The sequence below is a fragment of the Ranitomeya imitator genome, chromosome 5, assembly GCF_032444005.1.
Source record: "Ranitomeya imitator isolate aRanImi1 chromosome 5, aRanImi1.pri, whole genome shotgun sequence".
Classification (NCBI taxonomy): Eukaryota; Metazoa; Chordata; class Amphibia; order Anura; family Dendrobatidae; genus Ranitomeya; species Ranitomeya imitator.
The window spans coordinates 445,935,694-445,951,803 of NC_091286.1; the positions used below are offsets into that span (position 1 = coordinate 445,935,694).

General features: G+C 43.1%; 1 protein-coding gene across 2 annotated transcripts in view; it reads right to left on the reverse strand.

Moving 5' to 3' along the window:
• TMEM44 (transmembrane protein 44) overlaps nucleotides 1-16,110 on the reverse strand; it is a 58,609-nt gene that overhangs the window by 38,631 nt on the left and 3,868 nt on the right. For both annotated transcript variants that reach the window (XM_069727179.1, XM_069727180.1), the window contains exons 3-7: nucleotides 15,305-15,398; nucleotides 10,039-10,193; nucleotides 7,539-7,625; nucleotides 6,509-6,679; nucleotides 215-370 (exon numbers count right to left, since the gene is read on the reverse strand). In XM_069727179.1, coding sequence (XP_069583280.1) covers nucleotides 215-370; nucleotides 6,509-6,679; nucleotides 7,539-7,625; nucleotides 10,039-10,193; nucleotides 15,305-15,398 — 663 coding nt within the window. The remainder of the gene's footprint in view (nucleotides 1-214; nucleotides 371-6,508; nucleotides 6,680-7,538; nucleotides 7,626-10,038; nucleotides 10,194-15,304; nucleotides 15,399-16,110) is intronic.

Consider the following 16,110-nt stretch of genomic DNA (forward strand, 5'->3'; position numbering starts at 1 on the left):
ATCTGGAAGTGTATGACAGATAAAAAATGAAAACTCCAAAACTAATGGAATATTCAGGATTAGAGGGAAGAAATTAAGAGCAAAATCTGGCCACTTTCCACCTACTGACAGGTCCTCATTGTATCATGATCATGACTTGATAGAAGCTGTATATCTGATGCCTCCTATAGCTCTAACCCTTTATAATGTCCTACAAATAAACATTACAACCAACCTTTGCATCAGTGGTAGTGCTAGGGATTCGTGCCCCTTCTACCATTTGTTCTTCCACCGCTAGCAGCTCACAGCTTTCTTCATTCAGTGTTGCATCCAATACAAGTCCCAGCTGTTGTACCAGCTTATTCTTCATTATACAAGACAGAAACACTAACTGCAGATATTACAATGTCAAGGATTACACCAGATTTCACACTGACAGAAGAGCAAGATATAATCAAGAGACGGTGTACTTATTTCAATCCTCACTTCATTCTAGCCTGTCAATTATAGGTGTCACCTTGTGTAGTAAATAGTGTTATGCAATAAATATAATATATATATATACACATATACTAGATGTTTGCCCGATTCTAACGCATCGGGTATTCTAGAGCAGAGGTCCCCAACTCCAGTCCTCAAGGCCCACCAACAGGTAATGTTTTCAGGATTTCCTTTGCATTGCACAGGTGATGCAATTATTTCCTGGGCAAGACTAAGGAAATCTTGAAAACATGACATGTTGGTGGGCCTTGAGGACTGGAGTTGGGGACCCCTGTTCTAGAATATGTATGTCCACGTAGTAGATTGCCCAGCCACGTAGTATATTGCCCAGTGATGTAGTATATTGCCCAGCCACGTAGTATATTGCCCAGCCACGTAGTAGATTGCTCAGCCACGTAGTAGATTGCCCAGCCACGTAGTATATTGCCCAGCCACGTAGTATATTGCCCAGCCACGTAGTATATTGCCCAGCCACGTAGTATATTGCCCAGCCACGTAGTATATTGCCCAGCCACGTAGTATACTGCCCAGAGCCACGAAGCATATTGAACAGCCCATGTAGTATATTGCCCAGCCACGTAGTATATTGTCCAGCCACATTGTATATTGCCCAGCCACGTAGTATATTGCCCAGTTACATTGTATATTGCCCAGTGACGTAATATATTGCCCAGTGACGTAGTATACAGCACAGAGCCACGAAGCATATGGCACAGCCCATGTAGTATATTGCCCAGTCACATATGACACAGGTTAAAAAAATAAAAAATAAACATATACTCACCTTCCGCAGGCGCGTTGTAGCACTGTCGCCTGTGTGGCGTGCAGGTGCATCTTCCGGTCCCAGGGTGTGCCGACGTCGTGCAGGACCTGTCATGACATCGCGGTCACATGACCGTGACGTCATGACAGGTCCTTCTGCCAGACCATCCGTGCGACCGGAACGTGCCGGTTGCATCGCGAGGAGCGGGACAGGTGGCGTAGGTGAGTATATAATCATTTTTTAATTTTTTTATTATTTTTAACATTCGATGTTTTTACTATTGGCGCTGCATAGGCTGCGTCAATAGTAAAAAACTTGGTCACACAGGGTTAATAGCAGCGGTAACGGACTGCATTACACCGCGGCATAACGCGGTCTGTTACCACTGCCATTAACCCTGTGTGAGGGCAGACTGGAGGGTTGTAGGCGGGCGGCGGCCAGTGAGTGCGGGGAGTAAGGAGCGGCCATTTCCTTCCGGACTGTGCGCATCGCTGATTGGTCGCGGCAGCCACGAAAGGCAGCTGCCGAGACCAATCAGCGAACAAATAACCGTTACAGACAGACAGAAGGACAGACGGAAGTACCCCTCAGACAATTATATAGTAGAATAGAGATATATAGATAGATTATATAATATATATATATTTTTTTTTTGTGTAAGGTATTGTTATGTGATAATGTATAGAACATGAGTAATGTAGAGGTAATACTTAAGTGTAACATGTATACTGTGATATGGTAGTGTGCAGCATAGGGTAAGATCTAGATTAGGATTTGGGACAGTAGGCCTAGAACATACTGGTATAAGACAGTAACTGTAATTAGCTGGGGACATAAGGTAAGGTACAGCTAATGTTTGGGACTAACCCACAATGGGATGGGGCTAATGCTAGCATAAAGCAAGACGACTTTCTGATAGTCAGGTAGGGAAGTGCAGTAACCAGGGTCAAGTTCAAGTGCAGTGGACTGCTGGTGACAGCAAGGAACTGTCGTTCATGGCAGTGGGAGGCCTTACTGAAATCTCTTAGGGTATGAGTAAACGATGCGGGTTGGACTCTGAATATTTATGCACCATCCAACCGCAGAGTCCAGATGTTACAGCATAGCGGATGGGATTTCAAGAAACCAGAGACGCCCGCGGCTCACCCGCGGAGACGGACATGTGGCGCGTCTTTCCAGACCATAGCATGTTTATTTACCTTGCGGAGACGCGAGCCTCCGCAAGATAAATTTCACCGGTATAAATGTATTGGATGCGGTGAATCTGCACGGTTCAATGAACACATGCAGATTCACCAGAGTTCAATAGCCGGCATGTGCTCCATCCAAAGATCTGCCAATTCCTGATCGTGTGCACATACCCTTACGGACATTCCTGCAATGTCTGGAACTCATGTAAAAGGTACTAGGAGGAGTTCCTTATCCTTTCGCACACAGGAGACGATGGAAACGGAACCATGAGAAGGTTCCGAGGAACAGGAAGAGAAGTAGTAATGTTGGAAATGGACTGTGTTAAGTAAACAAAGTGTTGTGCTTGATACTGCTTGCTGCAATCTGATAAGCTTCAACTGTCCAGTTGTAAGGTGCCCAGGGTGGTAGCCTTGGGCGAGTCGCTGCTTCTTCGCATCCTGGCACCCCACAAATAGTGTCCCAGTCCATATATATTGTGCTGTGAGGTTTGCTTTGCACTCACTTTCAGGCCGGAAACCTCTGCTGCATTGATGTCCATGGTTCCAGGATCAGCTGCACACACACATCAGAGGACACCCAGTTCTTTATAACAAACTAGATGGTGGCCCGAGTCGAACGCATCAGGTACTCTAGAATATGTATGTAGTTTATTTATGAAGATTTCAGAATAATGCAATGAATACACAGGATTCAGCCAGCCGGGCGTGACCAATTATCGAAACGTGGTTCAAATCCCGTGCCAATTTGCGGCCGGACTGCGTCTGTCGCTGATTGATTGGTCGCGCCCAGCTGGGCGCGACCAATCAGTGAAGCCAGGGCCCCGGGCAAAAGAGTCTCACAGCCCACGTAGTATATAGCACAGCCCACGTAGTATATAGCACAGCCCACGTAGTATATAGCACAGCCCACGTAGTATATAGCACAGCCCACGTAGTATATAGCACAGCCCACGTAGTATATAGCACAGCCCACGTAGTATATAGCAATGTGGGCACCATATCCCTGTTAAAAAAAGAATTAAAATAAAAAATAGTTATATACTCACCTTCCGTCGGCCCCCGGATCCAGCCCAGGCCTTTAGCGATGCTCCCCGTGACTCTCCGTTCCCAGTAATGCCTTGCGGCAATAACCCGTGATGATGTAGCGGTCTCGCGAGACTGCTACGTCATCTGGGGTCATTGCCGCAATGCATTCTTGGGACCGGAGTGTCGTGAGGAGTGGGAAAGGCTGCCGCGGAAGGAGAGAATATAATTTATTTTTTTTTAAATTATTTTTAACATTATATGTTTTTACTATTGATGCTGCATAGGCAGCATCAATATTAAAAAGTTGGTCACACTTAGAGGGTTAATGGCAGCGTTAACTGACTGCGTTACACCGCGTTATGCCGCGATGTAACGTAGTCTGTTTAACGGACTGCTAAAACGCTATGTGGGCGCTGACTGGAGGGGAGTATGGAGGGGCCAATTCGTGGCCGGACTGTACGCGGGATTTCCGTGACAGGCAAACAGACGGAAGTGGACCTTAGACAATTATATATACAGTTGTGGCCAAAAGTATTGACACCCCTGCAATTCTGTCAGATAATACTCAGTTTCTTTCTGAAAATATTTGCAAACAAATTATTTGTTATTATCTTCATTTAATTTGTCTTAAATAAAAAAAAAAAAAAATAATTGTCCTAACGCCAAATTGGATATAAAAAAGGGGGTAACTTGTAATGGCACTGTTCGAAAAATCATGTGATGCTTCTCTAATTTGTGTAATTAACAGCACCTGTAACTTACCTAACAGGTGTTGGCAATAACTAAATCACACTTGCAGCCAGTTGACATGGATTAAAGTTGACTCAACCTCTGTCTTGTGTCCTTGTGTGTACCACATTGAGAATGGAGAAAAGAAAGAAGACCAAAGAACTGTCTGAGGACTTGAGAAACCAAATTGTGAGGAAGCATGAGCAATCTCAAGGCTACAAGTCCATCTCCATAGACCTGAATGTTCCTGTGTCTACCGTGCGCAGTGTCATCAAGAAGTTTACAGCCCATGGCACTGTGGCCAACCTCCCTAGATGTGGACGGAAAAGAAAAATTGACAAGAGATTTCAACGCAAGATTATGCGGATGTTGGATAAAGAACCTCGACTAACATCCAAACAAGTTCAAGCTGCCCTGCAGTCCGGGGGTACAACTGTGTCAACCCGTACTATCCGTCGGCATCTGAATGAAAAGGGACTGTATGGTAGGAGACTCAGGAAGACCCCACTTCTTACTCAGAGACATAAAAAAGCCAGGCTGGAGTTTGCCAAAACTTACCTGAAAAAGCCGAAAACGATTTGGAAGGATGTTCTCTGGTCAGATGAGACAAAAGTAGAGCTTTTTGGGCAAAGGAATCAACATAGGGTTTACAGGAGAAAAAAAAAGAGGCATTCAAAGAAAAGAACACGGTTCCTACAGTCAAACATGGCGGAGGTTCCCTTATGTTTTGGGGTTGTTTTGCTGCCTCTGGCACTGAACTGCTTGACCGTGTTCATGGCATAATGAAGTCTGAAGACTACCAACAAATTTTGCAGCATAATGTAGGGCCCAGTGTGAGAAAGCTGGGTCTCCCTCAGAGGTCATGGGTCTTCCAGCAGGACAATGACCTAAAACACACTTCAAAATGGTTTGAGAGAAAGCACTGGAGACTTCTAAGGTGGCCAGCAATGAGTCCAGACCTGAATCCCATAGAACACCTGTGGAGAGATCTAAAAATGGCAGTTTGGAGAAGGCACCCTTCAAATATCGGGAACCTGGAGCAGTTTGCCAAAGAAGAATGGTCTAAAATTCCAGCAGAGCATTGTAAGAAACTCATTGGATGGTTACCGGAAGCGGTTGGTCGCAGTTATTTTGGCTAAAGGTTGTGCAACCAAGTATTAGGCTGAGGGTGCCAATACTTTTGTCTGGCCCATTTTTGGAGTTTTGTGTGAAATGATCAATGTTTTGCTTTTTGCTTCATTCTCTTTTGTGTTTTTTCATTTAAGACAAATTACATGAAGATAATAATACCAAAGAATTTGTGATTGCAATCATTTTCAGGAAGAAACTGAGTATTATCTGACAGAATTGCAGAGGTGTCAATACTTTTGGCCACAACTGTATATAGATTCAACTTTACTGCTCAGTTCAGATACAACAGTCTTTGACATGCAGTTTCTGGCACAGCACCCTCCAGTTCCAGTTTCATCAACACAGCAAATTTCTAACCACTGCTTACGTTCAGCTCAGACTATCCCCATGTCTGATCCTCTTGTCAGCACCTGGGATTGCTCATCTGGCCCCACAGCATCACCGAGATCCGCTATGTTTCCCCTCACGTGGTTCTCCATCCGGATTTGTCTGTATGGAAGCATACTCATCAGTGCCAGGAAATTTGGTACAAAGTAATGCTGGCAGAACAATATCTACTCCACGTGCCTCCAGCAACTTGAACCCAAACCTCATAGTTATTGTGTCTGACTAAACAATTAAATGCTTCCCCTCTTTGCTTGACATGCCCCCTCCAATACTGGGCTGGTCCCAGACATTTCACTGTATCTGTATCTCTGTGGTCTGTTGCTGGAATAATCTATCCTTTAACCTACATTCCAGCACACAGCTTGCATTACTGTCCTACATTAACACTATGCAGAAGTGCAGTAGGGTTGGGGAGAGGTAGATGGGATTGGAAACTAGAGATCCCAGGTGGCATCAGTGCAGATCTTGCAAGCTCTGTAGGAAAGAGCTTGTAAAGTAAAACACTGTGCCCGTTCTGTCTAAAATAAGTGGCTGGTCCCCATGGCAATGTACTGTAAACAATGAAAATACAGATATTAGGAGACCAGAGGCAGACCAAAACAATATTTTACAGCTGCTTAGTCCAATTCACTGGGGCAATATGGTCTCACAATTTGGTTGATCAGTAGAGGTCCCAGGAATCAGACCACCATGAAAAACTGATCTTCTACCCTAATGAAAAGCCAGCAATAGAAGAGTTAAAATCTTTAAATAGTCAAATATAATAAATAAAGTAAGCTGCTCGGCTCTGTGTAAAGGATACAGCAACGTCCAGGGCAGCAGCGCCCATTGATATAAGGAACCAAGGGATCGCTTTGACAAAATATTCCGAGCGGCGATCATGTGACATGATGGCGGCTGCATACATCAAACTCGCCAAGGCTGAAAACAGCACGGCCCACACGCGAATGACCGGGAACATCTGTCCTTTGCACTGCAGACAAAGTGTGCTTACAGATTAGTGGGATATATAGATATATAGAGCAGTTGGCATTTAGGTTACTAGAATCTGATAATAGTCATTTCTGAACATACAGCGGAATTGCTTTGGGTGTCAGGAACACACCCTGTTCTGTACTGCAACACCGCCGGAACAACTGCTGCTCAGCAACGTGCACTGTGTCATTTAGGTCGATTTTTGCATTAATAAAAAAAAAAAGACAAAAACCTAAAACGCCTTTGTATTTTCTTTCACTTATTTAGTATCCACCGATCATTGTCAACCACTAATAATTAGCAAAGCAACATTTATGATAAAGCACATCCACACACTATAGGTAGACGTGCACAAAATGAGCCAGCACAGCCCACAGCAGAAATGCTTTACATACTGTGACTTTCACCCAAACGCTTGCTGGAAAAACTTGAATATCAACTAAACCTACCCTAAAAGAAGAGCTGAAGATCCCCTATGTAATGTGTGGTATGTGGATGTGCGGAGATGTCTGCACAGCAATACGTGCACAGCAGCTCAGCTTTGTGGTATAGTTGGACAGCTTATTGCCAGTGAGTTCCCAATCTCCTGGTGTTTGGGGATCGATACTGGGAGAAATATAGGAAAAGTAACAAAAGGTGCAAATGCAATAATCATGGAATACAAAGGGAGGTTCACAAAGCAAACTGTATAAAAGATGTATGTAATCAGCATCCTGCACACAGGACAAAGGGACTCCGTGCTGGACAACCATCATAACACACGTCCAGGGACATACCGGTAATTGTGCAGGTCTCGTCCTTTTCCTATCAGCAATTGGCATCTACACAGGTGGTGACGTTTTCGATGGGGAACTTACCACTCTTGTGATGACAGGCACTTTTACTGTCCAGGAGACAAGAACGGCAACAATCCCAAGCGTAAAGCCCACAACATCTGTATTTTCCTAGAACACAATGACATAAAGGCCTTGTCAGCAAGCGGTCATGTTATTGTTAGCTGTAGAGAGGTGTTGAGTGTGTGGTCACAGCAGCTGCTGTAGCAGGCCGGTCATGGTCGCCTTCTTACATAAATTCACATAACCCCTGCTGCTGCCCTTCCGTTCTTATAATCCCCCAGTCTCTAGCGCTGATAAGTCCGAATACACATTTTATACCAAAATCTTTCTACTATTGTGGAAAATAGAATGAAGCAGAACAAGTGATCATGGTGTCAAATTTTGAGCTTTAAAGGCTTGTCTAAGACTATTTTATTTAAAAAAATTTTAATATGGACCTAAAAACTAACAATCATGTAGCTGCTAACAGAAGCGCAGGCTCAGAACAGTCACCGACCGCTCCTCCAGAAATTCAACTGCTCCAATGACAGAGTAGATCTTCTTACAGGCTGCTATGTGTACAGGGCATGACTGCCGACGACATGCTGATTGACAGACGGCTCCCCACGGTTAGGCAGTGGGGAGCCAGAAAACAATCAGCATGACGTAGGCAGCCACACCCCGTCAACAGAGCGGAGTGGAAGTGAAGCAGCTGCTCTGTCAATGTGGCGTCCGTGGAAGATGCTGAATCACTGGCTGGAGCGGTTTGTGACCATTCTGTACCTGCAAAGATCGGTGCTGGGCACAACAGGGAGATATAATAGTTCTTAGGCCTTTAGTAAGAAAAAGTGAATTAATCCTGGAAAAACCCTATAAAAGCTATAATAAAAGTCTCTCTACCACAGTAGGATGAGATTTACCTTCATAAGTACAGGTTTTTAGGTAACGTATTTGGGACTTTCCAATATGTCCATATTTTATGTGGATCTCGGATAGCTTGTGTCCCGCAAACTGAAATCTACAGCAGGCATAGTTTCCGATATAATTTTTGTTGTTAATTATAATAAAATAAGACACCCTCTCTTATTACACCCCATGCTATAATCTTAGTAAATTATTATAGTAAATTATACCCCGACCTTCTGTCTCTTCCCCAGTATCCCGTAGAATGTAAGTCCGCAAGGACAGGGTCCTCTCCCCTCTGTATCAGTCTGTCATTGTAAATTTGTAACCCCTTTTCTCATGTACAGCACCATGGAATTAATGGGGCTATATAAAAAATAATACATAATAAAGTGGCAAGAAAAAAATTCAAAGGAAAAAAACTACGGTATATATTTTACACCACTGCTGTGGCGCAAAGCCCTTAAAAAAATGGCTCCGTGTATGTTTTGATAATAGAACAATGGATTTCCTACACTTTGGGTACCCCGGAAGGATACATTCTTAAGGTACTGTCACACTAGACGATATCGCTAGCGATCCGTGACGTTGCAGCGTCCTCGCTAGCGATATCGTCCAGCGATGTCTTCACTGGTAACCAGGGTAAACATCGGGTAACTAAGCGCAGGGCCGCGCTTAGTAACCCGATGTTTACCCTGGTTACCAGCGTAAAAAAACAAACAGTACATACTTACATTCAGCTGTCTGTCCCTTGCCATCTGGTTCCTGCACTGACTGCTGGCCGTAAAGTGAAAGCAGAGCACAGCCACAGCGGTGAGTCACCGCTGTGTGACTCACCGCTGTGCTGTGCTTTCACTTTCACTTTACGGCCAGCAGTCAGTGCAGGAACCAGACGGCAAGGGACAGACAGCTGAATGTAAGTATGTACTGTTTGTTTTTTTACGCTGGTAACCAGGGTAAACATCGGGTTACTAAGCGCGGCCCTGCGCTTAGTTACCCGATGTTTACCCTGGTTACCGGGGACCTCGGGATCGTTGGTCGCTGGAGAGCTGTCTGTGTGACAGCTCTCCAGCGACCAAACAGCGACGCTGCAGCGATCCGGATCGTTGTCGGTATCGCTGCAGCGTCGCTAAGTGTGACGGTACCTTTACAGTAGTGTTTCAGATTAGCATTCTAAAGGGTAAGTTCACAGAGGACGTTTTTGCTGCTTTTTTATGCTAATTTTCAGCTGCTTTTTACAATACCAGCAAAGCCAATGAGATTTCAGAAATCTCATGCACACATATTGGGTTTTTGTTTGATCAGTATTTTGTGCTTTGCGTTTTTTTGGGGACATAGAGCATGTGACTTCTTTCAGCGTTTTTGCTGCATTTTTTCACCCATTCACTTGAATGGGTGTTGAAAAAAAACGCAGCAAAAACGCAGGTATCATTATTTGCTGCGTTTTTGCTGCTGAAAATCCAAGGACATCAGCATGAACAAAGAGATAAAAAAGCACCAAACACGCAATAAAAAACGCACCAAAACCTGCATTTTTGACGCAGCTTCTTTTCTGCCAAGATCATCAAGTTTTGCTGCAGAAAAAAAAGGCAGCAAAAAAAAAGCCCCGTGTGAACTTACCCTTAATGTAGACAATTACCTGGAGCGTTGTCCCGAGTAACCTTCTACGAGGAGCATGAGACAAATCAAAAGAAGGAAGGTCATTTTCTACTAAGGAATAACAGTACCCTAAACTTATAAGTATAGAGATTGACAGAGCAGAAAATACAGGCTTCTGTTTTCTTCTGGAGTTTCCTGCAAGGGAAAAAAATGACAATGATGTTCTAATTATGCACACCTCAACCCAGTTTTACCAAGCAGCAAAAAACAAAGTTAAAATGAAATATTCTGTTACTCCCCCACATAAGAAAAAACATGAGTGCTGTTAACCAGAGGCCTGGATTATTGGGCACCCTGCATATGGCAGCCATCTACTACCTGTACCACACTAACTATTAGCTGGGGAGGCTGGGTTTGATTGGAGATGGGCTTTAATATATACTACTGATGTTAGCGTAGATTTACAGTAGCATTCTACTGCCTGGTAAAGCCTTGCACACAGTTCTGCCTACATTTTTGCTACAAATGCATTGAATAGAATGTTATTGTAGCAGAATCATATACACTATATGCACCCATATAATGCAAATGTATTGGGACACCTACGCATTAAACCTACAGGAGCTTTTACGGCATTCCACAATAAATAAATAGGCATTAATATGGAGTTGGTTTCCCCCTTTGCAGCTAAAAACAGCTTCAACTCTTCAAAAAGGCTTTCTGCAAAATTATTCCTATGGGGGACAAGAAGTATTGTTTCTCCTTGCAGAGAGTGACATGATAAGCATGTCGAGGTGAGGAGACTTAAAGCCGCAATGCTCCTCTGGGAAATATGCAAATTGTCTCTTCAGAGAGGAAGAGGACTAGAACTCTAGTGCCACCTATTGGAAGTAGCAATCCTAACAGTCAATGTCGACCCTTTAACGAGCCTTGTCACAGAAATGATACTTCTTGGATCCCGGTCAGACGCCTCTCAATCAACCAAACCAGATCTCCACTTTGCACTGACGAGGGGCAATACCCCGAAACATAGTGTCTGCAGATTGAGATTCTGGTTTGGCTATTATCCTAAGTCATGTGACAAGGCTCGGTAAAGGGTCGACATTGACTGTTAGGATGGATACATTCCAATAGGTGGCACTAGGGTTCTAGTCCTCCTATGGGGACAAATCCCACTCACTGAGAAGATGAGATCAGACACCAATGTTGGAAGAGAGGGCCTGGCTCACAATCTGTTATTGTTCACCCCATTTTTGTTTGCTTTCATTGAGTGTCAGGACTGTGTGTGGATCAGTAACAGTGCATTTCCCACTTTACTTTCCATTCTTCCTGAACTATCCCTATATCCATTGATCCCGTCAGCCCCAGGGATTTCTTTTTCAGTCCCACAGTATATCTGAGATCCATTTCATTTCCTTCATGCGGCTCCACGTTCTTGTTCATCTATTATACAGAAGGGGTTGAGGTGCTCTCTATAGCACCTGTATCGAGCCGTAAGTTCCGGACATTGCAGAGAGTCATGTAAAGCCTCATACCGCCCAGAACACTTTGTAGTCACTTCTGCCATCAGCTCACTGCAACTTAAACTTCACTTTGTCACTTAGCAAACAAACTCTTCTAACTGCCTAAACCAGGTAGTGGTTCCCTTTTCTTCTTGTTCTAGCCTCTCTCACTGTGGGCTGGACCAAACACTTAAAGGGGTTTTCCCAGAAACAAAGATAATTTTAACCCCTCAAGGACTAGAGGTATTTTTGGTTTTTCATTTTCATTTTTTTGCTCCCCCTTCTTGCCAGAGCCATAACTTTGTATTCTTTAGTCAAAATGACCGTGTGAGGGCTTGTTTTTTGCAGGACGAGTTGTACATTTGAACGACACTATTGGTTTTACCATGTTGTGCACTTAAAAATGGGAAAAAAATTCCAGTTGCGGTGAAATTGCAAAAAAAAAGTGCAATCCCACACTTTTTTCTTTCACCATGTTTACTAAATGCTAAGGCTGCCGTCACACGATCATTATTTGGTCAGTATTTTGCATCAGTATTTGTAAGCCAAAACCAGGAGTGGGTGATAAATACAGAAGTGGTGCATATGTTTCTATTATACTTTTCCTCTATTTGTTCCACTCCTGGTTTTGGCTTACAAATACTGATGTAAAATACTGACCAAATACTGCTAGTGTGAGTGCAGCCTAAAACTGACCTGCCATTATAATTCTCCAGGTCATTACAAGTTCATAGACCAAACATGTCTAGGTTCTTTTTTTTATCTAAGGCTATTTTCACACTCGCGTTTTTTTGCAATCCGTCGTTTTGGGCAAAAAAACGGATCCTGCAAATGTGCTCGCAGGATGTGTTTTTTGCCCATAGACTTGTATTAGCGACGGATGGCCACACGTTGCGTCCGGCGTGCAACGGATCCGTCGTGTTTTGGCGGATCGTCGTCACAAAAAAAGTTCAATGTAACTTTTTTTGTCCATCGCGTCCGCCATTTTCTACCACGCATGCACGGCCGAAACTCTGCACCCTCCTCCCCGAGACTTTAGAATGGGCAGCGGATGCGTTGAAAAACTGCATTCGCTGCCCTCGTCGTGCACAAATTTCACAACGTGCGTCGGCCCGACGCATAGCGACGGACCCGTACCGACGCAAGTGTGAAAGTAGCCTAAGTGGTAAAAAAAAATAAAAATAAATATTAATATAATATAATATAATATATAATTGTGCAATTTTCTGATGCCCATAGCGTCTTCCTTTTTTTATTTTGTGATCCTGGGTTGGTAAGGCCTCATTTTTTTGCGTGCCGAGCTGTCGTTCTTAATGATACCATTTTGGTGCAGATACGTTCTTTTGTTCGCCTGTTATTGCATTTTAATGCAATGTTGCGGTGACAAAAAAACCCCGTAATTCTGGCGTTTTGAATTTTTCTCACTACACTGTTTAGCGATTAGGTTAATCTTTTTTTTTTATTGATTTGGCGATTCTGAACGCAGCGATACCAAATATGTGTATGTTTGATTTTTTTATTGTTTTATTTTGAATGGGACGAAAAGAGGGGTGATTTGAACTTTTATTTTTTTTTTTACTTATTTATTTATTTAGTTTTGGCAATGCTTCAATAGTCTCCAAGGGAGACTAGAAGCTGCCACAACTCGATCGGCTCAGCTACATACAGGCGATGATCAGATCACCTGTGTGAAGCAGAATACCTCACTTGCTATGAGTGCCGACCACCAGGCGGCGCTCATAACAATCCGGCAGTGACAACCATAGAGGTCTCCAGGAGAGCTCTGGTTGTCATGCCAACCCATCGGTGACCTGCGATCACGTGACAGGGTCACCGATGGGCGGATTTCCGGCGCGATTGCTGGAAGTGCATGTTAAATGCCTGAGCGCAGTGCATGTTACTCACAATAGGCATTACCTTTACAGTATTTACACAGCAGCATCAGTACCTACACCACTATACGTTACATTACGAAAAACCGCATGACACAATAAAGCGCAATAACCGCACAACACTATTCTTGTGATTCGATGCGGTCTTCTGGGACAGGGCAGTTCACACCCTTACTTTTCAATAATAACACACAGTTGATAATAGAATTTTTAGGAGGAAAGAAGTTTCAGGAGCTCGCTTGATGCAATGGTGACATCCTATAAAACAGTATTGTGAATATATCGTTGCACAGCTGAAAAGTGGTGCACAAGTGGGAGCCCAACCCGTGAATAATATAAATATATAACTTGGCACTCAACTTTTCTTTCATTTGAAGATTTTTAATGCAGTCCAGCAAAAATAAACAAAGTTTCGGTCCTCACCGGACCTTCATCAGGAACTGCGATACATGATCAAAGGGTGCATAATTAAATTCGAATATACATACATGACAATGTCATTGGTACAAAATCATTCAAAGACAAGTAACATATACAAAATCATCTGGCGTGATCTCCGTGCTCAGAAGCAAAAAATGGAGAAAAGAGACTGATCATCCAGAAGTACACCTGACTGCTGGGTGCTGTTTAAATCCCAATATGGTGGAATATAGTGGAATATAGGATAGGCTACAGGGCTAGGTAATGTGGCTATATGACAGGGTGTGGTGGCTCAGGTAAGTGGTAGGAGTGAGGAGACATACCATTGCTATGGTGGGAATAACCACTGTGTACTTGCGAGTACTATAGTGGGTCCGTGACCGTGTAGAGAGCCTAACCAAACAAAAGTAAAAAATAATGCAAAGGATAAGTGTAAGAATAATTTTATGGAATGCACATATGACGTATAGCTGTAGTGATTGTGTCACTGACCGAAAACTCCCAGGTAAGGCAAAAGGTCACCGTAATTACTTTATAATGAGTCCCGAGGAACCTATAACCGAAATTAAAATGAAGGCATAATTTGTCATATGTACACAGCTGATGATTATAGGGGAAAAAAAAAAAAAAAGGTTGCTTTATTTTGCTCACTGGTAGAGATCTGGTGCCTGGGTGAAGGCGCTCCCTCCGTGTGCAATAGTGGGTACACTCCCACCAGCCATCTGTTAGGGAGTGTAGATGTTCTCTAAAAGCCCCAAGGTTTCTCTATGTAACGGGTTCGCCCTATTGACAACAATATTGTTATGGTCATAGGAACCAAGGGTGAGTCCCGTGGGAGATGGATAAGTGTGTCCTCACCAGTGGTGATTCAGTGGGTGGCGTGACAATCTCTCAAACGCGGCATCCACCGCTTGTTGTGTGAGCTATAGTGTCGGTGGGGCGCTGTATATAGAAAAGGGGTGGGGCTAGACGCGTCACAGGAAGTGACCTGTGTGCTCCACCCTGTGTAGACCAGGGTGTCAGCACCATGTTTGGTGAGATCAGTGCTGGATCTAATGCACTGTGTGCTCTATCCTGTATGCACTTATATCCCAGGCGCCATCTTGGGTGGGATAGACGCTGGTATCACTGTGCGGTGATTAGAATAGCTAAGTGAGAACTAGTGGACGGTGTTGATTATAGCAGTCAGGTAAAAAAAGGATATTCCAGAAGTGTCCAAATAGAATGTGCAATATATGGACAAAAGTAAGACACACATGCTAGACAGAGAATGAGCAGCAGTGCATGAGTATTAGCAAATCTGCCACAATGTCTAGAATGCTAGAACATTCAGATGCTATCTGTAAGAATCTAACCTCTCAGCCTTAACAAAAGACATTTTGTGCGTAAATCTGCAAAATGTGCCCATGGTGCTATACTTCTATTTAGATGAATCCTGTAAAAATACATACATAACCCCTCACCTAATGGGAAACAATGATGCATTACTTACTTATCCTCACTCTGAAGCTGGAGTTACATGCCGGGAATAAAGTCAACACAAAGCCTATAACATCCGATAATGCCATATACGCTCCAGTGATGATCTGTTAACACAAATAAAAACACAGTAGTAATATAAAATAAAAAAAAATAAAAAAAGAAAAATAAATATAACACAGAGGTATATTTATTTTTTTTAAACATAGCAATGGCGCTTACATTAGGATGGTAGGTGGGGGATGGTGTGTGTATAGGGGGGTCACAGGGATGGGACAACCCGTTGATCGCATAATCATGGTCTAGAATAGGCCATCGATATAATTTCCTGGGAAATGCCTTTAAAGTTGGCAAATATAACTATTACTTACAATATTTACTACACCTAAAAAGAGTAACCATCGTTTTAGTTTTTGTTTAATAAATCCATAGCACACATGAAAATAAGCAATTTTGTAATATATCATATCAGAGAACTCTGCTTCTTTCTCCTCCTGGACTCATCATTCATTTTCAAAGTTCTCAATTCCTGGGTAAAACCTGTATTCAGTGAAGACATTGTTACATTACTGCGATGCTATGGTAGTTACTACTGATAAGATTCTGTGTAGATTTTACCCAGGAATTGAGAACTTTGAAAATGAATAATCAGTCCAGGAGGTGAAAAGAGCAGATTTCTCTGATAAAATAAGAAACTTTGTAATATATCTTAATTATTGATTTATGAAATAAAAAATTAAAACAATAGTTACACTTTAGAATCACCCCCCATACATATCTTTTGACCAAACTATGGTTTGTCCAATTGATCGGCTGATG